Source organism: Auxenochlorella protothecoides (genome assembly GCF_000733215.1).
Source record: "Auxenochlorella protothecoides strain 0710 unplaced genomic scaffold scaffold40, whole genome shotgun sequence".
Classification (NCBI taxonomy): domain Eukaryota; kingdom Viridiplantae; phylum Chlorophyta; class Trebouxiophyceae; order Chlorellales; family Chlorellaceae; genus Auxenochlorella; species Auxenochlorella protothecoides.
This window is the reverse complement of record NW_011934210.1, coordinates 148600-168124: the sequence shown is the minus strand read 5'-3', so window position 1 is coordinate 168124 and position 19525 is coordinate 148600. Positions and strand designations below refer to the sequence as shown.

General features: G+C 61.3%; 7 protein-coding genes across 7 annotated transcripts; 1 reads left to right on the top strand and 6 right to left on the bottom strand.

Moving 5' to 3' along the window:
• Positions 1–208: 208 nt before the first annotated feature.
• Positions 209–2059, bottom strand: F751_3781 (Polyribonucleotide 5'-hydroxyl-kinase Clp1; the record flags this gene model as incomplete). The annotated part of the gene is made up of 6 exons (XM_011399355.1): positions 209–589; positions 783–859; positions 1040–1205; positions 1364–1566; positions 1755–1857; positions 1973–2059. The coding sequence occupies 6 exons, from the start codon at positions 2057–2059 to the stop codon at positions 209–211; spliced, it is 1017 nt and encodes a 338-aa protein (XP_011397657.1).
• A 2486-nt stretch (positions 2060–4545) lies between these two features.
• On the bottom strand, positions 4546–6305 carry F751_3780 (RNA pseudouridine synthase 2, chloroplastic; the record flags this gene model as incomplete). Its single annotated transcript, XM_011399354.1, has 4 exons — positions 4546–4656; positions 4831–5079; positions 5383–6015; positions 6138–6305. The coding sequence occupies 4 exons, from the start codon at positions 6303–6305 to the stop codon at positions 4546–4548; spliced, it is 1161 nt and encodes a 386-aa protein (XP_011397656.1).
• A 486-nt stretch (positions 6306–6791) lies between these two features.
• On the bottom strand, positions 6792–9027 carry F751_3779 (Protein spinster; the record flags this gene model as incomplete). Its single annotated transcript, XM_011399353.1, has 7 exons — positions 6792–7139; positions 7255–7448; positions 7581–7661; positions 7808–8164; positions 8380–8584; positions 8689–8742; positions 8845–9027. The coding sequence occupies 7 exons, from the start codon at positions 9025–9027 to the stop codon at positions 6792–6794; spliced, it is 1422 nt and encodes a 473-aa protein (XP_011397655.1).
• Positions 9028–9776: 749 nt separating this feature from the next.
• On the bottom strand, positions 9777–10934 carry F751_3778 (hypothetical protein; the record flags this gene model as incomplete). The annotated part of the gene is made up of 3 exons (XM_011399352.1): positions 9777–10149; positions 10417–10688; positions 10818–10934. 3 exons carry the CDS (start codon positions 10932–10934, stop codon positions 9777–9779), a joined length of 762 nt encoding a protein of 253 aa, XP_011397654.1.
• A 929-nt stretch (positions 10935–11863) lies between these two features.
• Positions 11864–13370, top strand: F751_3777 (hypothetical protein; the record flags this gene model as incomplete). The annotated part of the gene is made up of 7 exons (XM_011399351.1): positions 11864–11954; positions 12103–12271; positions 12456–12541; positions 12649–12772; positions 12913–12962; positions 13089–13118; positions 13279–13370. 7 exons carry the CDS (start codon positions 11864–11866, stop codon positions 13368–13370), a joined length of 642 nt encoding a protein of 213 aa, XP_011397653.1.
• Positions 13371–13680: 310 nt separating this feature from the next.
• F751_3776 (putative oxidoreductase) lies at positions 13681–14910 on the bottom strand (the record flags this gene model as incomplete). Its single annotated transcript, XM_011399350.1, has 4 exons — positions 13681–14152; positions 14275–14427; positions 14582–14706; positions 14800–14910. The coding sequence occupies 4 exons, from the start codon at positions 14908–14910 to the stop codon at positions 13681–13683; spliced, it is 861 nt and encodes a 286-aa protein (XP_011397652.1).
• Positions 14911–15745: 835 nt separating this feature from the next.
• On the bottom strand, positions 15746–18284 carry F751_3775 (hypothetical protein; the record flags this gene model as incomplete). Its single annotated transcript, XM_011399349.1, has 6 exons — positions 15746–15877; positions 16060–16143; positions 16585–16690; positions 16767–16897; positions 17082–17290; positions 18149–18284. 6 exons carry the CDS (start codon positions 18282–18284, stop codon positions 15746–15748), a joined length of 798 nt encoding a protein of 265 aa, XP_011397651.1.
• Between the last annotated feature and the right edge of the window lie 1241 nt (positions 18285–19525).

Genomic DNA, 19525 nt, shown 5'->3' with positions numbered 1-19525 from the left:
ATTGCTACACATGCTCCACACCCATCCTCACACCCCATCCACTGGTACTTCCCCATTCTGCATGTCTCCCGGGACGAGCCCACGAGTGTAGTACCCTGTGGCACCTCCTTGTCTTCTGCTGCACCCTTGCATCCCTTCCCAAACACCACCCTTTCCCAACCCACTCCTGTTTCTCTGGTGTACAGACCACAGTGGCGGGGAAGTCGCTTCAGTCCAGGTACACCTTGAAGTTCCCGGCCAGCAGCAGCGAGCCGGGCAGGGGCCCCGGCCGCGGTGCCAGGACGCTCATGCTGCCCTTGGCCAGGTCCACATCCTGGACATACACAAACCCCGCCACGGAGGCGGAGAGGAGGAGGTCCGGGGTGGGTGCATGGCTCACCCCCAGCACCGTGTACAGCAGCTCCTGGGGGTTGGTCACCCGCGCCAGCTTCAGGGGGTCGGCCACGGAGGTCGCGCCGATGGGCAGGGCGGAGGGTGGGGCCTTGGGGCCGCCGCCCACCCGGTACACCTCCACCCCCTCCAGCTTCAGCGTCTGGGACGCGGGGGCCAGAGAGCGGGTGGGCCCGTAAAAGTACTCCTCCACCCGGACCTGCGCGAGGGGTTGCAGGGGGCTTGGCGGGGGGGGAGGCATCAATACCTGGCTGGGATGGCAAGGCAGCCAGGGGACGAATGCGCAGCCGCTGGCTCCTCCACGATGTGCAAAGCACTCATCGGGCGGAAGCCCATGCATTGAACTGACACAGGTAAGCGTCCGAGAGAAACACCTCTGAAGCCGCCCCCACCTTGCGCGCTTCCTGGCGGAGCTCGCGCGTCCGCGTCACCACCCCGCCCGACTTGGCAAGCTTCACTACCGAAATGGCTGCATGGTGGGGGGGGGGGGCGGGGGTTATAGGGAGAGGACATGCTGGGTGTATGCTGGGTTAAAAAACTTTGTGACTGCTGCCCATGCACCCAAAGAACCTGAAGCAGTCTATGAACCCATTGCCGCCCAGCTCAGTCACCACAGCTGTGCAGCAGGCGTGAGCCCCCCACACCACACCTGGCGAGCTGGTGGCCAGGTCAGAAGAGAGCTGGGAGTGCAGGCGATCGCTGCCCACCACAAGCACAACATCGGCCGCCAGGGATGCAATGGTGTGTCGCAACAGGCTGTAGCCATCGCCCTCTATCCAGCCCATGGTGTTGACCATCATGCCGGAGGCAGCGACCTGGGCATGGGAAGGGTGAGGAGGCGCGGCTCTGGCACTGAGGGACTTAGGGTTCCAGAGCAGGCAGGGCTGGAACAAACATTTGCAAGGGCAGCCTGCACGGGCGCCGGCGGCTATGCTCGACAACATTGTGAGCCCACGGCAAATACCCTGATCACCTTGGCATCCGTCCCAGCTCTTCGCTCCAGGGCATCAGCCACCCGTTCCACGAGATGCTGATACAGGGCCATGTTTTCTCCGCCGGCCACCGTTCCTGCATAGTAGACCAGCGGGGCATCCACGGGGAAGCCCTCCTCTACGTCGATGGGCGCCTCCACGGAGGTTGCAGCGATGCAGCCTGGGACTGTGATGCTGCCTTGACCTGTGGACCAGAGGGGTGAGTCATGGGGAGCGAGCGATGAAACTTGAGCCAGTATGGACGGCACCATGCCTCTGGAGTGCATGCCTACCCTCACCCAGAAGGTTGGGCGACCCCTCTCCTGCAATGGTGAGCGTGACATGAGACAGAAAACGCCGCCCCCCCCCACCCCCACCCCTCATGCTACCGACCTATGTCCAGGTCGACCAGCGCTGGAGTCCAGCGGCACCGGATGGCATAGTTGATCAGGATCTTGCACAGCGTGCTCTTCCCGGCGTCGGTGGGCCCAACGATCTGGATGCCGGGGACAGAGGCCCAGCAGGTTGCACATGCACTGCACTTGGGAAGCTTGCATGGCAGACGCAGCAAAACATCACACCCCACAAGTACACCAGCACCTGAAACATACCACGGTCGTGGGTCCGCGCCGCTGCTCGGTCAGAGCCTGCTGCCGGCGAGCCTCTAGAACATCGTGGACGTTCACATAGCTCTGCATGGGGGTGTCTTCCGATGTGTACCTGGGCAGGGTTGAGAGCAGGTTTGAGACGTCAAACAGGAATTTTTATCAGCCACATGGACATTGGCAGGTCGCCAAACCTATCGACAGACCAGAGCAGAACCTGCCCAGCCGAGACACCAGCAACGTCACTCAACAGTATGTCTGGCTGCCCTGTGATCGCCAGCTTGCACCCCTCCCAAGTGAAGACTGCAATCTTCTGACCGGTCAGGGTGAGGGTGTCCCCGAGCACCAGCGCCGTCCCAAACACCTCTGCCTCCCCTCGTTTGAGCTGCATAGGTAGTACACCTCAGGGAAGCGATGACTGGCCTGGTATTACGCACTATGGCATGGCCAATGGCTAGATTAATTGCAGCAGTAATCTTGCCAGTGTGGAGGCCAGGACCCACCGTGAGGGTGACACTGTTCTCCCAGCCGACCTCCAGCCGCAGCTCATGCTTCTGCTCAATGTATGTAAGGACACAACTTGGTTGAACAGTGGACACTGTATCCGTGGGCTAATCCACCAAGAACCGCGATGCTGCCGTGCCTCTGTATTTACCGGTGCCAAGTCGTGCTCAGAAGAGGCCACCTCCGCAGACGTCATTGCTCTATGTATACCAGAGAGACTTATTCCAGTACCGACGCAATTATATGCCGATGCTTTATGCTGTCAAATGCAAGAGACCAATGCTGATTTGGGCGAGATGAGCACGCTTGCAGACAGCGTTAACACGACATTGACAGCGGGAAACGGCCTACTCTGTTATAATTTCTATATGAAAGATTAGTTACTAGACAAAACGGCTACCTCATCAAGCGCGCTGTGTTCTTGCCGATAGTTTCTATCGTCCATATGCTGCCCAGGGCGCCATTGCCCCTCTTAAGCACTCAGATCTCAGGAGATATGGGGTAAACTCTGGCGATGCTGGGTCGTTGGGTGAAGCAGATGCGTGGACATCTGATTAAGACTACCTACGCCGCGTGCGGGAATGTGGGGCGAGCTAGAACATCCGGGAGGAGGACACCGCCCACCACTCCCCAGATGATGGTCGAGAATCTCCCAGAAGCTATCGCAACTCGCCTCCATGTCTGATACGCGCGTCCTGAACGTTGTGCAGTCTTTCACTTGACCCTCGATCAAAGATAGAATATCTAAAATTCGGAGCTGGGAATTGAGTGATCCTCTTGAGTCGCAGATCGTGACGTCACTCTCGCAAATCCTTCGTCACAAGTAGTGCACAACCCTCCTGCTGCATAAGCTTCTGTAGCGACCCCACTCCTCCATTGAATACCTGCTCAATCCCCTTCAAGACGTCTGTGAGGGTTCATCCCCAGTTTCAGACACTCGTGTCGTCTCGGGTGTCGACCCCTCCCGACGAGCTCTCGGACCCTCATGACGACGCTATTCCCAATTGCCTGTGCGGCCCCGCACGTCCTGCCTGAGCCAAGGCAGGGCAGCTCTGTCCTTGGAGGACGTCCCTCGGAACAGGAATGGGGAGACATCACGGAGTGTCGCAGGAAGCGTGCCCGAAAGCAGGCAAGTTGGGGACTCTTGAATCTTCTGCAAGGGGAAGGGGTTGGAGCAGCGGCTGAAATGCAAGCACACTCTCTTCATGCGAGCCATATGAGTGAGGCAATGGTGCTCAACGGCATCTGAGTTACCTGCAGGGTCTGGAGCTGGTGAGATGGGCCGACACCACTTTCCCTGCTTCACTGGAGTTTGAGGTTGAGGATGCTCAGCACAGGCTCTCCCACCTCAGCTTCCCGGCACCTGGCGCGGCAGCCTTGGGGCGAGCAGACAGCAGCGCACAGCCTCAGGAGCCCGTCTCCCTCCAGGCTCACGTTGGGCAGGGAAGAAAGCGGGGCCCAGAGGACGACGTCAGACATGCCCAGGCACCCCAGCCGCCAGCGAGGGACTGCAATGCCCGTGCCCAGCTGATGCCGCCACCCCACATGCTCCTGGCCAGCTACCCGGTGCTGAACTGCGGTCCCACACCGGCCTACCACTCCATGGCCATCGTGCCCTTTGACCCCGCCAAGGTAAGGAATCTGCAGAGAGTCTACCACCGGCTTGCTTCTGGGTCGTGTGTCTGATCGATGCTTGATTCACCAGGCTTGCCACTCACTCGGTGATTGTCGTCTCTGGCCCGGCACAGGCAGCGGAAACTGATTCGGAGAAAAGTTTTGAGGGAGGTATGGCTCTTCCAGACGACGACATGATGCAGGAGGGTTGAGCCCTCCTCCCCTTCATGTCTCTTGCCAGCCGAGGCGGCAGTGTGCCCCTTGCCTTTCAATTACCCCCTTCCCCCCTCGTATACAATGACAATCCTGACAAGACTCTGGTGCACATGAAACCCGAGGCATAGCTGGAACGAGAGCAGTCTGAAGGGGTCCGGTTGTGAGTGTGACACACTGGGAGGCAGGCGGTCGCCCCGACCCAGCTGTGTGCTCTTAGCAAGAGGCGCGCACGCCGGGCCGCGCCCTCACCGCCTCGCCGCCTCCTGCCAGACCGGGTCCTCCAGCCGCGCCAGCAGCTCCTCAAAGTCGCGCGGCAGGGCCGCCTGGAAGGCCAGCGCCTCGCCCGTGGCTGGGTGCTTGAAGCCCAGCGTCGCGGCATGCAGCGCGGGGCGGCCCAGCGCGCGCGCCACCGCCGCGCCGCGCTCCGTCAGGAAGCGGCGCCCCCTGCCCAGCGCCGCGCCGCTGGCGCCCGCGCCGCCGCCGTAGGCCTCGTCGCCCAGCAGCGGGCAGCCCAGGTGTCGCGCATGCACCCTGATCTGGTGCGTGCGCCCCGTGCCCAGCCGCCAGCGCGTCAGCGCCGCGCCGCCCCCCGCCAGCTCGCGCTCCACGGCCCAGGTGCTGATGGCCAGGCGGCCGCGCGAGGAGGCCGCGGCAAAGGTGGCCATGCGCATGCGGCTCGCACAGTCGCGCCCGACGTTGGTCTCCAGCCGGCCCCGGGCCGGGTGGGGGGTGTTGAGCGTCACCGACAGGTACAGCCGCTGCACCGTGCGAGCGCGGAACTGGGTGAGGGAGAGTGGGGGGAGGGGGAGAGGGTTCCTGTGGTGGCACTGCTGTTGAGACTGCGGGGGATGCAGTACTCACGGGGCTGGAAGTGGTGGAGGGGCCTTCTGGCCGGTCCCAAGCACGCAGGCGCAGCGCGATGCATCTGGCGGCATCCACAACATGTTCCATCCAAGGCTGACGACGATGGTGAGGAGTAGGAGGCATGCAAAGGCCTCGGGCAGGTCGCGATGGATGCAGGGGGTTGTTCACTGAAAGCACCCATCACCACCCTCCCCACTCGCCTGCTCGACCAGGCCCACTCGTGCCGCCTCTGTCTTGGCGACAACCAGGAGGCCGGTGGTGCCCTTGTCCAGCCGATGCACGATGCCGGGCCGGATGACGCCTGGTTGATGGCTGGTATGTTTTTGCAAAGACACCCCACGTGTGTCTCCGGCACCGTTGCCCCGCAGCGCCCCCCCCCCTTCCCCCAGCGAGGACGCCACCTCGTCCTCCACGTCGCTGTCGTCGTCCTCGTCCTCGTCCTCGGAGTCCTCTGCCGCGCCCGCAGCCCCGCCCAGTAGGGCCGTGGGGGCGGCGTGCCCCGGCTCCAGCTCCATGCCGCGCACGCCGCAGTGGTGCAGCAGCGCGTTGACCAGCGTGCCGTCGGCGTGGCCCGCGGAGGGGTGCACCACGATCCCTGCCGCCTTGTTCAGGACCAGGAGGTGGGCGTCCTCGTACACGACGTCCAGCGGGATGTCCTGGGGCAGGGCGCGGGAGGCAGGGAGCGGGGCCAGCCCGCAGCTGATGACGTCGCCGGCGCGGACGGGGGTGGAGGGCTTGGGCGGGGGCGCGCCGTTGACGCCCACCAGCCCCGACCGGATGCAGGAGACCAGGCGCGCCCGGCTGGCGCCGGGCAGCATCTTGGAGAGGTAGGCGTCCAGGCGCATGCGGCCCTGTGGAAGTGAGGGGGGTGGGGTCGGAGGAACGCATGGGCGTGTGGATGGTAGGAGGGTGGGCTGCGCCACCCATGGAGGACGACGTCCTGCTCCTCCTCTCTGGCCCCAAGCACGCCCACCTGGTCCGCGGACAGGACATCTCTGGGGTGGACCACAAACTCATGGCGTTCCAGGACAGGGCCAGGGTCTGGCTGATCCACCTGAGTGCCGCTGCTGGCATGCCGGCTGGCACCGAGGCCTCGGCCTCTGGCCGTCGCGGATCGCGCCTGCCTCGCCACACATCTCATGCAGCCCAACCTGGGAGCCCATTGCACAGTTAGGGACATTAAGGCGCTGGATGGTGGGCGAGGCGACCGGGTGGGTCTGAAGACGATGGTCCTGGCTCCATGCGCCGGATCGAAACTCGAACTAGTGGCCAGGGGGGGGCGAGGTCTATAGGCCACTGGAACCAGCGGGAACGAGATAAGGCAATAGCATGGCTTTGTACTACATGAATACTGTGAGAGTGCGAATCTGTTGGCCTGTGTGTGGTGTCCACTGCGGGTATGCTCAAGTACGAGGCGAATATCTCGCGCTGTGCATGCTGCAAGCTGCAGCGGATTCCAACACTGCCCAAGGCCCCTAATGCAGACGTAGCACACTGTAGCCTCATTCTGTCCATGATACTGCCACAAGGCATCCTTTGGTGAACATTACAAGGAAATGATTTAGTTGTACAAGCTGCATGAGGCAGCCCTGCCTCCACCACACTGTCATCACATACAGGCATGTTTTTACACAGGGAGGACGCCGACGAGGCGTGCGTCCACGACCTCCAACAGCCCTTGTGCCAGCTGCTCGTCCTCGCCCTCGCTGCCATCCAGGCCTTCCACGGTTTTGGGCTGCAGGGGCGCCCTGCGAACGAGGAACACCCCCGCGACATACAAGAAGGTGCTGACCCAGATCAGGCCCGTGCTAGCGACCATGGTCAGCCGCCAGTCGCCCTTCCACTGCTGCAGGGCGCCCATGAGGGGCGGCGTCGGCACGTCCCCCAGCACGTGCTGCGCCACCTCGCTCGCACTGAGGACAAAGGGCCGCATTTGGGGAGGGCAGCTCCACAGGAGCACGCCCAGGGAGGGTGCCTGGTTGGAGAAGAGCAGGGTGACAGTATTGACTGGGAGCTGCGAGCCACCGTTGTTGATATCCGAGGCGACCCCACCTTCCTGCCCATGGACAGCCCCCTTGCCCATGCCTCACCCCGATGATGAAGAGGAGGAGGTTGCCGGCAGTAAGGGTGATGAAGAAAGCAGGGAGGTTGGACACAAACGCAAAGCCGGCCATCACGATGCTGGAGCCCAGGAAGACGGCCGTGGCACAGACGAGGAGGGCGTTCCTGAGGCTGGCCCCGATGGCATCCAGCAGGAGGCCCCCCACGACAGTGCCCACCGACCCTGGGAAGGTCCAGAGGGCGCAGGGAAAGGGCATTGCAGGAGGGGTATGGCACGATGCAGATGCAGCATATCTGACAGCCATGATGCACCCAAGGCCCTCGGCTGATCAGCCCTATACCGTGCCCAACCAACCTGCCACGAGCGTGACGATCCCGAATCCAATGTCGGCCACCTCGGGGGAGATCTCCAGGATGGCTCGCGCGGCCTTGGGGCCTGCAGGGAGACCAAACAGGTGGGGGGATCTGTCCTGCAGCGTTGCCAGGTAAGCAAGGTTGGAGCCCGCCTTCAATTCCAGCTGTCCTCATGGGTCAGCCGATGCATCACCCTGCACATGCACATCCCCCTACAACAGGACCTACCGTAAAAGGAAAGCGTGCCGAGTGCTCCCACAAAGAGGCACAGCCCCAGGATGGTGAGGCAGGCGATGGGCAAAGAAAGCAGGGCACGGAGGTCCGCCCAGGCCTCATGCCACGCCCCCCTCTGTTCAGCCTGGGCCCTGCTGGGAGCGCTGTGCGCCCTCCGTGGCACGTCGGCGGCGAGGAGGAGGGACAGGGCAAAGGGCAGCATGCCAATTGCCTCGCCTGCCAGCACGGCCCGCCATCCAAACCTCAGGCCGGCCACGCCCCCAACCACAAACCCCAGGGCAAAGCCCAGTGTGATGCATAGGAAGAGGGCCGCCAGCCACAGAGACTTACGCTCCTTGGGAGCCGTGTCGTCTGGACGGGAAGGGGTTGAGCAAAAGGAAAATATTTGGGTATTGAGATCTTGTCTCGTGGGGTAGAGCCAGTAAAATGAAGGGTTCTGATGTGTGGTGGGCGATGAGACAGGCGAGCAATATTCTTGGGTCCAGGATTTGGGATGTTGAGCCCATCTCATACTCGCGGCAGCAACCCCCACCCTGTACTCGACTCCCCTGCCCCTTGCACCTCACCGACCAAGGGGGCGCTCACGGCGATGAAGGGGCCTGTGCCGACCCCCATGAGGACACGGGCCGCCAGCAAGCAGGCATAGTTTGGCGCCAGGGAGCACGCTGCTGCCCCGGCCGCCCACAGCACCATCCCCATGCCGATGAGGCGCAGGTGGTTGTGGGACTTGGCCCATTGCGCGGAGACAGGGGCTGAAAGAGTGATGCCCGCCTGTATGCAGACGCCAGAGGGCAAGGCTCCTGAGTATCAAGATGTCCCACAAACAGGAAACTCTCAGCGCTCAGACTCCTCAGATCGCATGACTCAACACCCACCACGAGAGCAGTTGCAAGGAATCCATCCTTCACGATACTCAAGTCAAAGTCACCCTGAGAGCATGGGGGAGTGGAATGTGGGTCGTGGGGGGGGCCATAGTTGAGCAGTACTGCTCAGTGCACCCCTGGGGTTGTGCATTGCCTGCCTCTTCAAACCCATGCAAGTCCTGCCTGAATGCCGAAGCCGGGGCGTTCGGTAGTGGACTGGGCTCCATTTACTCCATTAGAGGCGATAGCTCCCTTGTCAAAGTAGATGACCACCGTCAAGGTGCAGAGGAGGAGGAGCAGGCGGAAAGGGGAGAGCAACTGGTCTGCAGGTGCCGGCAAGTGATCCGACATGCTGCAGCTCGCCCACTGCCCGCTGGGCAGTTGTTTAGTGCCGTGGTACCCTTTATTGTGGCGAATACAGGCAGCCGACAGCCGTTTCGAGGACTAGCGGTGCAGACCGCCCGGTCAATATTCGAGCAGCGGCCTCTGAGTTTGGGACCACAATCTACCCCTTGGGCAACGACCAATCCCTTCCTGTAATCTGATCGGGGCGATACAATGGACACAATGTCGATTTTGGTCTATGGATTGCGCAGTGCAATGCGCTTCTGTTTGGGACAAAGCATGCAAGGGGACTACAGCTTCGTACAACTGCAACCCACCATGGACGAAAGCACGAGTCCTTCCCCCTGTCGTCTCTTGCTTCTCCAATGTGGCAACCGACAAGTATCATCAGGAGATATAGCATCTGATTTGATGACCACATCTGGTTTGCTGTCACAAGATTCCCCCGTGCATGGGGCGCAATGCACAGCACATGCAAAAACACCCCTCTCATGTTGTACACTCTCACAGACAACTCAGAAGTCTAGAGAGGCGGTTACGCCCTGCGGGGCAGCACAGAGAGAAGTTGCAGTGGATCTCAAGGCTGAGGTCCCTTGTGCTTCATCCAAGTCCAGAGTAGGGTCGAGCTCCACTGGTCGAATGGAGAGCCTTCGGCGGAGGTGCCTGTGTGGAGGGTGCAGCTCACATGATCCAAGATGAATTGTGCTCTGTATACCAAGATCTGCATGTTCCCCGCCAACACAAGAAAAGACACGCTATCTAACCCAAAGCACCGACCTGATGAGGTGCAGGGGGGCGTCGGGGACCGGCGGCTGCAGGGCCGAACCCAGCGGAAGCCGCCTGACGCACAGCAGGCCCGCAATGGAGCCGGGGTCAGGGACCATGCGCACCAGCTCAGCGTCGCTGGCCACGGTTTCCAGCGCCAGCACAGCGTCCGCAGCATGCTGCGCCTGGGCGAGCACGGCCGGCGCCAGGCCTGCCGGCGACAGCGTGACCAGCGCCACCGCGGCCGCAGCGCGCACCCGGGCACGGATGCCTGACAACAAGGGGGCCAGGCCCGCCTCGGCACCTTCCGGCCAGCTGCCTCCGGCCAGTCCCGTGAAGACCAGGCGCCCCACGGCCTCCGCGCTGCGCGGGGGCAAGGGGGCGCGGGGCGCCGTTGGGGTGCTTGGGGCGGGCAGGGCTAGAGGCGCGCCGCTCGGGGTGGGGGTCGCCAGGCCTGACGCACTGCACTCCCCTCCCGGCGGCGCAGGGCCAGTGCCGGTCGGCCTGCCGGGAGCAGGTGCCGCGGACGCGTCGCGCAGGCCGGCAACGAAGCTTCCAGCCTCCCTGAGCAATGCACGAGCGGGGTCGACGGGCTCATGGGTGCCTGCCGCTGTGCCTTCCTCGCAGCACAGACTCACGACGCGGTGCCTGTGGGCATCCAGCACCTCGGCGCCCGCTGCTTTCCTGAGGTCAAAGGCGGTGGCCCAGGGCCGGGGCTTGCTGGGAGGGGCTGCCCTGCCTGCCGTGGCAATGCCGCCGCTGCTGGATGGCCCCAATCCGCTCCCGCGTCCCACCGCCGTCCCAATACCCTCCTGCTGCTGCTGGGCCTTGGTGATGTACCGTCGGTACTGCCAGGCGATGCGCAGGCCGGCATCGCCCTCCGCTTCGACGCCCGGCGGCTCCTGCAGGGGACGCGGGGATGCGGGGGAGTGGTCAGGTGTCGGGCCAACGTGAGGCGGCTGTCAGGTAATCAACAACATGGCAAGTTGTGGTCCACAGCTATGTTCACGCCCAAACATGCCGGGTTCTACAACGCTTGCCTTGTCCTTGGTCTGAAGCTGAGCGGGCAGCCAGGCAGCCAGGGATGGGGCTGGCCCTTGCTCTCCGTGGCCCAGCAGCACGCTCTGTGTGGTGATGGAATTTATCATGTTGCGGCAGTCATGCGGCGGGATCTCTGGAGCAGCACAGCCTACCCAGATGCCAGGCGCCCACCCATGGCCACCTGTCCACTGACGACGCCTTCTGCAAGGAAGTATTGCACCAGTAAGTGATGTAGGTGGGTGGAACCATCTTCTAGCAACAGGATCAAGGAGCCCAGGGGGTAGCCACCTCCAAAGATGGCATCCACATCTGCCAAGCCGCTTGATATGACTGTCTGACCATGCTGACCGGGACGGGTGCGTGGATCTGCGCAAGGGCGAAAATTGCTCAGGTAATGTGGGTCTCCCATGAAATGCAGCCATGGGATGTGCAAGGAATAGCACGGACTCATATGGCACCCAGGGCGCCACCCGTGCTCACCCGATACTGCAACTGCTCCTTTGCGCTGGAATGATGACCCAGGTGGCATCGACTCCTACGCTGTAAGTAAGATTCTTTTGATATGCAATCTAATGCAAATTTCTCGATGTGTGCTGGAGGTTTGGCCAATCTCTTAAGAAGAGCCTGAAGTGAGGCTACATCTGTGGGGTTTGGGGGCGCGTGCGCTCGCTTTCTCCGTCGTTCCCGGCCGACGCGTCGAGTTAAAATTTGAGCTGCCTAGAATGGTGTACGCACCACCAGGAACGAGATCTTATTTCTCTTCCACCAGTTTGTGAGAGAATTTCGTGGACTCGCCGCCGAATCTCCAAGATCCGCGTCCCCTCATCAGGTGCGCTGCTGGTATTGACACCCCTTGCGCGGCGGGCACATCGGGCCTTTTCCAGCTTGGTTGGAGTGCAGATTTCCAGAAGGGATCGTATGAGTACTTCTGAGAGCTCGTCTGTGAAGCGAGGGCCCGGAGCTTTTCCCCCGTCTGCGTAAGCCTTGGCCGGACCCTCCTGCTTTGTTAGGAAGGGTTTCCTCTGTCACACACAGGATGATGAGCTTCGGTGCCTTCCTGATCATCGCCCTGGCGGCGACGGCGTCCGCTGTTGAGGAGGAGTTCCCCGTGCTGTACGAGCTGGAGCGTGAGTGGATGCCGGACGGGGTTGCCGTGTTCGTCCGGATTCCGTGTCGCTGGGCATGTGCATGCGATCAGTCAAATATCAAGGTCAAACTCTGGTGAACTCACTCTCCAGCTTGCCCTCAACCCTCCTCCCCTGCACACATTCGCAGCACTGTACAATGTGTTGAACATAACTGGCTGGAGCAGCTACCCAGACTGCTGGATTTTCCCCCAGCCTGCGATCACTCTCGTGTACGAGGACGCCACCTACCAGATTGCCACGACCGCTGATGAGGAGGACAAGACCAAGGGCAAGCTGGTGGCCAACGCCTGGTGCCAGTGAGCAGCTTGTTAGAGGGGTCCAGAGAGTGGCTAGGACCAGGCCAATTGCCGCTGCACACATAATTACATGTTGCGTTCAGCCCACAACCTTCAAGCTACGTCCTGCATGGAGCAGCTAGAGCATTTCACTCTCCCAAACTGAATGCTCACCACCTGGATCTGGTTCCCTCCTTCCTTCCAGGCGCCAGGGCCTCGAGAAGGCTGCCAGCTTCCAGCTCAGCGACTTCTCTGCGGGCACCGTCGTCCGCTCGCTGCAGATCGGATCTGGTGGGTTGTGCTTCTGGCGGGCTGTGTGAGGAAACCCTCCTCGGGTGGGGAACCCCTCCCTGCAGGGACCAACAGCCGAGTCATGTTCAATCATGTTCTGAACCCAGGTGACATCTGCAAGGGCACCCCCGGCAAGTGTACCGGTTTCAAGTTCATCGAGTGCGTCAGGGGCACCGCGAAGGCGGGCTGCGGCAAGAAGCTGCACCAGCTGAGTGGAACCGACAACAATGGGTAAGGAGGGGAGGGCTGGGCAGCTGTCTTGGTACGATATTGGATGCTAAACTGGGCGGTGGCGACATCCTGAAGCCACTCATGACACCTGGGTTCTCAGTATCTCTCAACAACCCCTGATAACCCCCACACTCCTGCAGCTTCGGCAACATCGGCAACTCCAACGTCGGCAACTTCAACAACGGCTCTGGTACGCTGCCTATGATCAAATGAGTGGCAGGAGTAGAGTGCTGTGCACTGTCTTGCTGCCCTGCTGCAAATCAGCGTCCCAGGCTGACTCAGCTCACCCACAATTTCTCCCACCCAACTTGCGCAGCCAACGTGGGCGACTTCAACCTCGGCTCTGGTGAGTGGCCTTGAGCTGGACTGGCTTGGGCCCAGGAAATCGGAAAGGGGGTATGCCCCTGTCTTCTTGCCCAGCGAATCTTCTGCTTTCGATGGTGCACTCGTGATGCACCGATGTTGCTCACCAGCATCTTCTCTCCCCTTTCTTACTTGCCTCGCAGCCAACGTCGGCAGCATGAACACCGGCTCCGCGGATGTGGGCAGCTACCTCACCTGCTCCGCCTGCAAGGATGCCGAGTCCTCCAAGCTGTAGGCGCCCCCGCCGTGCCCCTTCCTGCCTCGTGGAAAACGAGGTCGGCATATGTAACAAGCCGCACCAGTGTCATAATTCAATCTACCTGGCCCTGTGCCTGCCCCTCTCCTCGAGAGTGCGGGTTCCCTCCGCGCCCTGCCCATCCCTTGATAGTCCCTTCCCTCGACCCCGTGTAACAGCTTTTTGTTGCACAACGTTCCAGCTGGCATGCCCAGGCTCGAGGTGGGTGAGGTCGCCGGAGGGGCAGCCCTCCATCCGGCTTCCCACATGCTCCTGTGCACCCGCCCTCCAGCCCTGCAGCACGCCGCGACTACACCAGGGGCATGCCCACGCTGTGGCCGCTGCGCAGGCTCCTCGCCACGGCGGTGGTGAACTCCATGTAGCGGGCGGCGGTGGGGAAGTCGGTCAGGCGCACCCGCTCCTTCCCCCGGATGGCCCCCACAAACTCCTCCTCCACCCGCCATGCCCCGGGGTGCGCCAGGGGCACCGGCTGGGGCGCCCCCCCCTCCACGTCCGGCCGGCTCAGGGTCAGGGCGCCGGCGGCGAGGTCCAGGTGCAGCGCCCCCTGAGACCCATGCAGCCAGAACTCCAGGGCGGGGCGGTCGCTGCCGCCCGCCACGGCGCTGAGGAGGAGGTGGGCCTGGGCGCCGCAGGCCATGCGGGCCAGGACGTCCAGGTGGTCTGGAACCTCCACGCTGCGCAGCGCTGACGTGGCGGGGTCTGTGCGCCACTTGACCACGGTTTGGCCCATCGCCACGACGCTGCTGGCGTGGCCGACCCACCTGTACACTGTCGGGTGCGTGTTGAGTCCAGGGTGCTTGTGCACAGCTCAGAGGGGCTGGGAAAGGGTGCGGCCCCCCGTGGCACAGTTCGGAGAGCACGCCGGCGCGCGGCGACCGCTCACCTGGCCAGGGCCTCGTACATGATGCCCAGGAAGAGGATGTTGTCCCCGGACAGCTCTGCGTCCTGGCGGAATGTCATGGGGGCGCCGTTAGCCTCGGGCCAGCCCGCCACCCCCCTCACCGTGATGTAGGTCAGCTGCCCCAGGACCCCAGACCTGTGAGAGTGAGTGGTGATTGTGGAGAAGCCCGTGAGAGGAACGCCGAGGGCCCCCTGCATGGGCACCTTGCACTTCAAAATAGAATGTGGACACTTCTGAAAGAATACTTTCTCACCTCTCACCCCCACCCTGTCACACCGGGAGGACTTACTTGATTGTTTCCTGGATGGCGGCATCATAGCGAAGGGTTAGGGGCGACGGGACGATCTGCGCAACCTGGGGTGGGCGCCTGCGCGATTCATCCAGCATCTCCAGTGCCTCTCCCCAGTTCAGGGCCTGGGAGATTGGATCTGGTAAGGCTGTCAAGGTCTAGTCCAGCATTATGAGTAGGCTCCCTTACTCTACAACTGTGGACATTTCACGGCTCACCATCCTGGCTTCGCAGAGCACGTGTTTCCCAGCTTGTAGTGCTGCCAGCACCAAGGGTTTGTGCATGTTTGGCCATGTCCCGATGACGATGGCATCCAAGGTGGGGTCCATTATTACAGATGTCCAGTCAGCCACCGCCTGGTGTGGAGAGGGGTGCGATCAGGTGACGATCGCGCACGGTCTGCTGGTTACGATTGGTCAAGACACATCTCTGACACCGCTGACAACAGACCCAACTTGCGAAACCCAAGCATGTGGCTTGCCACCTTTGGGATGCCAAATTCCTTGGCTACAGCCTGAGCGCTCTCGACTGTCCGATTACAGACGACCTCAACCGTCACCCCGGCATGCTTTTGCAGATTCGGGATGTGATACAGCTTGGTATTGCTGCCGGCACCGATCACGCCCACTCGAATGGGGTCCGGTGATGCTGCGGTCGTCATGGATCCCTGTTATTACTCAGATTGCAGCCCAAATGGGCTTGTGCACAGGTTCGCAGAGTAGGACAGCGAAAGTTCAATACAAACGAAGGGTCATGAAGGGTTTCCTTCTCTTTAAGCTTGGGGTTTATGTGATCAAGCTGTATGTCCCGACGATCACCCCGGTTCGCATTCCTGTCCCTGTTAGGCATAGCTCGATCGACAAGGTCCCAGCATCTCATTTCACGGAAGCAATAGTATGCACTCTTGTGGTATCCTACTACAGGCAGGCCCTAGAGGGCTACAATCCATGGGTGCATACGTGCAATGCTTTTGCAGGCATATCGAATGTGAAGAGAAGGGCGACATCAAGGCAAAGCTTGCGTCAGAGGACCTCAACTGCTGCTGCAAATGGTGCATCTCATCAAGGGTCATTCCTGCGAGCCTGAATGCAACAGTGACACGTCTTCTCCCGGATATCCTACAATCTGGTCAGCTGAAGCCCGCTGAAGCTCCCGCCTGCCGCATTACCTCCCAGATGTGAGGCCCACATGATCGCGCATGATGGCCCAGATCTTGTGAGGGTACTGGCCATGCATGGGGACGAACACCCAGCCCAGCATGAGATGACACCCCATGCATGCCGTGGTCAGCCAGCCCTGTGCATGAGGTGGCACAAGAGGGTGAGCAACGGTGTATGTTAAGCTAGGGGGCTGGCACAGACCTGTGGGTATTTGTTGTCTGTGCCGGCCAGTATGTTATGGGCCACAGTGCAGCAGCACCTACGCCCCCCATGCGACCGGGGTTTGCCTCCTCCTTGAAAACTCAGGCAGGGACTCACATAGCCAGGGAGCCAGGAGTGCAGTCCGGATCCCAGCGGCCCATTCCATCCCGTGGAGGGTCGTTCTGCCATCATGAAGATCACCTGCGTGAAGGGGAGGTGTGGGCAGAGATCGTCAGGTACACTATTGAAGGGTGGCTGTGGGGCTGCCTCGCCGATGGCACGGCTCCCTGTGCAGAGATGAAACCTGCACACAGGTGATGCCACAGCTCGGTCCTGCCTGAGCGTTCAGCACGCCATGTCCCCAATGGCGTGACAGCTGCGATCCCGGTGCAGGGCCCACCGCATCAACGCCCGTCCAACTTGCCGGTATGTGCATGCAGTGAGGATTGACAAATCTGTGCGTGATACCATCCGAGCTGAGTTCCACCAGCTGGACATTCCTCTCCAGCTGCGCAAGAAACATGGGGTGTGGGTCTGTCTACCAGCCCCCATCCACTGCCCCGCCGTCCGAGTCGGCAAAGGGCGACGGGCATGCAAGGGTCATCGCCCCAGGTCCACCGCACAGAACAATCGCCAGCTCACTCTGTGCCCGCACCGGGCGCAGCGGACAGCCCCCATTCTGCCCAGCGCCTCGGCAGCAATCTCCAGCCGCTCCGAAGCTTCAGTGGCGATGGTGGGTCGGTACTTACTCAACGGCAACATGGGAAAGCTGCAACAGGACCAGGGAATATCCGCCTGGCAACAGGCAGTACCCCTCCACACACCTCAGCTCCTGCCACTCACTGGTCTGGGCAGTGAACATCTTGACCTGGTCTATCCAGCTGATCGGCATGTTGTTGGCCAACCAGTTTGCAATGTAGCTGGCCGGGTCTCCCACTCGCACACCCCTGATTCCCTGCACAGCGAGAGGGAGGGCAAGGGAAGGGCGTAGGCGCTGGGGCCTTGGCCCTCCACGCAGCACCTGCCCGTAATCCTGCCCCCACTTGTGACGCGACAGAAGGGGTCCCTGCAGGGTTGTGCTCTGAACTGATCTCGCACCAGCATCCCTCCCACCCTCGTCTTCCATTCATTGCACTCACCCGGGGGACGAGCCTCTGTGCCAGCTCCAGGGCCCTTTCTGCCAGGAGATCCTCACCGCGGTTGAAGGCGAAGAGGCTGGGGTGCCAGGGCGTCAGGCCCTCTGCCACCTCCCTCGGCACGCAGACGTCGTCAGGGAGTGGCAGGACAGACCTGCACGGCTGAGCCTGGTAATCCCCCGGCTTTGCCAACACCATGCAGCGCTGCAGGGCTGGACAGGGAGGTGGCAGGGGGTGGCGGTCGCAAGGGCCGGGAGCGACACACAAGCTGCCGCTCCCTGTGGTTTCCGCGTCGCGCCAAAATCACCCTACAAGGTCCAAGACGGGGTCTTGCAGAGAAACAAACCCTGCTGCCTGAGCCCTGCCCTCACCTCTGAAAATACCGCTTGCCGCCCCCTCCCTCCTCCGTTCGATGCAAACGATGCAGCCATACGGCGACTGCCTAGCCGGGCCAGGGTCTGGGTGCTGTACCGGGGCGCTGCCGCTTCCCTGCACGCCCAGGGAGCAAGCTCTGGCTCTTGCAAAGCGTGTGCCCTGCCTGCCAGCCTGCACCGCTCCCGGAGTCACTGCCATGCAAGATTGCTCACCACCACGAGGAGGCCAGTCAAGGGCGGCGGCTGCTCCAGGGCTTGCTGCATGATTCGGACCTGTCGAGCCTCGAATGTAAAACCCATGCGGGCGCCCGGGAACATTAGGCAGTCCGTCTCTGGTGTGTTGTGGCATGTGGCAGAGATGTCACGACCGGTGTGTCCCATGTTGGTTTGTGGCGGATGAGTGAAGCAAGCCGACCCCAACTGGCATACATCGTGGCGCGGCCCCCCAGCAAGCCATAGCCGGCACGCACCACATCTGAAATAGGGCAGCTCGAACTCGCGGTTCGGGAGGAGAGGTCCCTCGCACACCTGATCTTGAAGCTCTGGGGTGAAGCACATCCGGAGGTGTCATGGCAGGATGAAGACATGGGGGGCAAGCCTGTTGAGCACCCGTCAAACGACCCGCGCCAGAGCATGCGCATGCAGGATTGCGCGAATGAGGAGCAAGATGTTGCCTCATGCACCCACTCTGCCCACCTCCGAGGTACCCATGAAGAGGGATCTCCTCCCAGAGTCGCTCCAGCGCGTCCTTCTCCCACATGAGGATTTCGTCGGGGACATTTTCTGCTGTCGCCGATACATCCTCCTCCTCGACATCCGCCTCAGATGCCATTCCAGATGTCTGTTGGGTAGTATGTGTAGATCTATGACCTCGATGCTTTGATCGCATTACCCTGACTGCTCCTGGACTGATCATGCCCATGGGCGAGGAGGTTAGTGATTTCCATCACAGCCCTGTTCAGCACACCAGGTTCGATATTCTGTCTGACACCGACTTTGTCAATATTAAATATGGCATTCGACACGTACACAGACCTGACTGGACCAGCAACAAGGGTGGGTGGGAAGGGGACTCAAGGCGCGCAATGTGCAACGAGGGTTTGCCTGTCATGCACAGCACACTCCCGTTGGCGTAGCCGTCAGCACCAGATCATCCTCTCCTTGCCGATTGGATACAAGATGCCATGGAGCATCAGTGTGAGCACCTTACCCTGGACCATCTGTAGTACATGTTGCACATGGACAGAGTCAGGTCACGCAGATTACCTCAGACCTGTCAGGCTGAGTGCCCTGATCCCTTGCCTCGCAAGCAGTACCCCCGGCCCCATCTCACGATGATCCCGTGCGCTCACGGCACAGAGCTCCCAATCATCCAGAGGCATGACGAGTCTCAATGCTAGCTGAGGGAACTCATGTAAGGTATCTGTGCGATTCACTTTAAAACTTGACCAGCAAGATCTCAATTCCACCTGCGAGCATCCTCGTCTGCATCCACGGCTGTGTACCACTCCGGCAGGTTGGGCAAGTTGGGGTTCAGTCGGTAGTTCAGAAATAGCTCCTCTTCAGCAATGTCCCGCAGGGCAACAAGTGCCAGGCCAGGCACCGAGCCAAGTGTCTGTAGTGCTGGGCGGGAGGTGTACTCAATGTTGGGGATGTATGCTCGAAGATGAGACTGTGACCCTGCTAGGGAGGTGAGCATGAAGAACGGAAGATTAAAGGACTCGGTGAAGCTGTGTCCCGGTACTTGCTGTCAGTCATCCAGACAGCACAGCTCAGCAGCCTGGTGTCAGGCCGGGCGGTGAATGCCAGTGACTTCAAGGACCGTCACCCCTTTCTGAGGCAGGGCTCTCCCATTCCAGCCCCGTAAGATTGCCATTGCCAGACTAGCCTCACCTGGGGTATGCCAGTCAAAACTTGCAACAGCAACATTCGGCAGGGTGCCTGCTGGGGGATGATTTACCAGGTGCCCGGCCGCGAGGTTGTTCACACCCTGCGCGGATGTGGGGGAGGGTTCGACGATGACAGTTTGACAAGGGAATTGTGGGTAAGAGCCACAATGCCGAAAGATCAGGC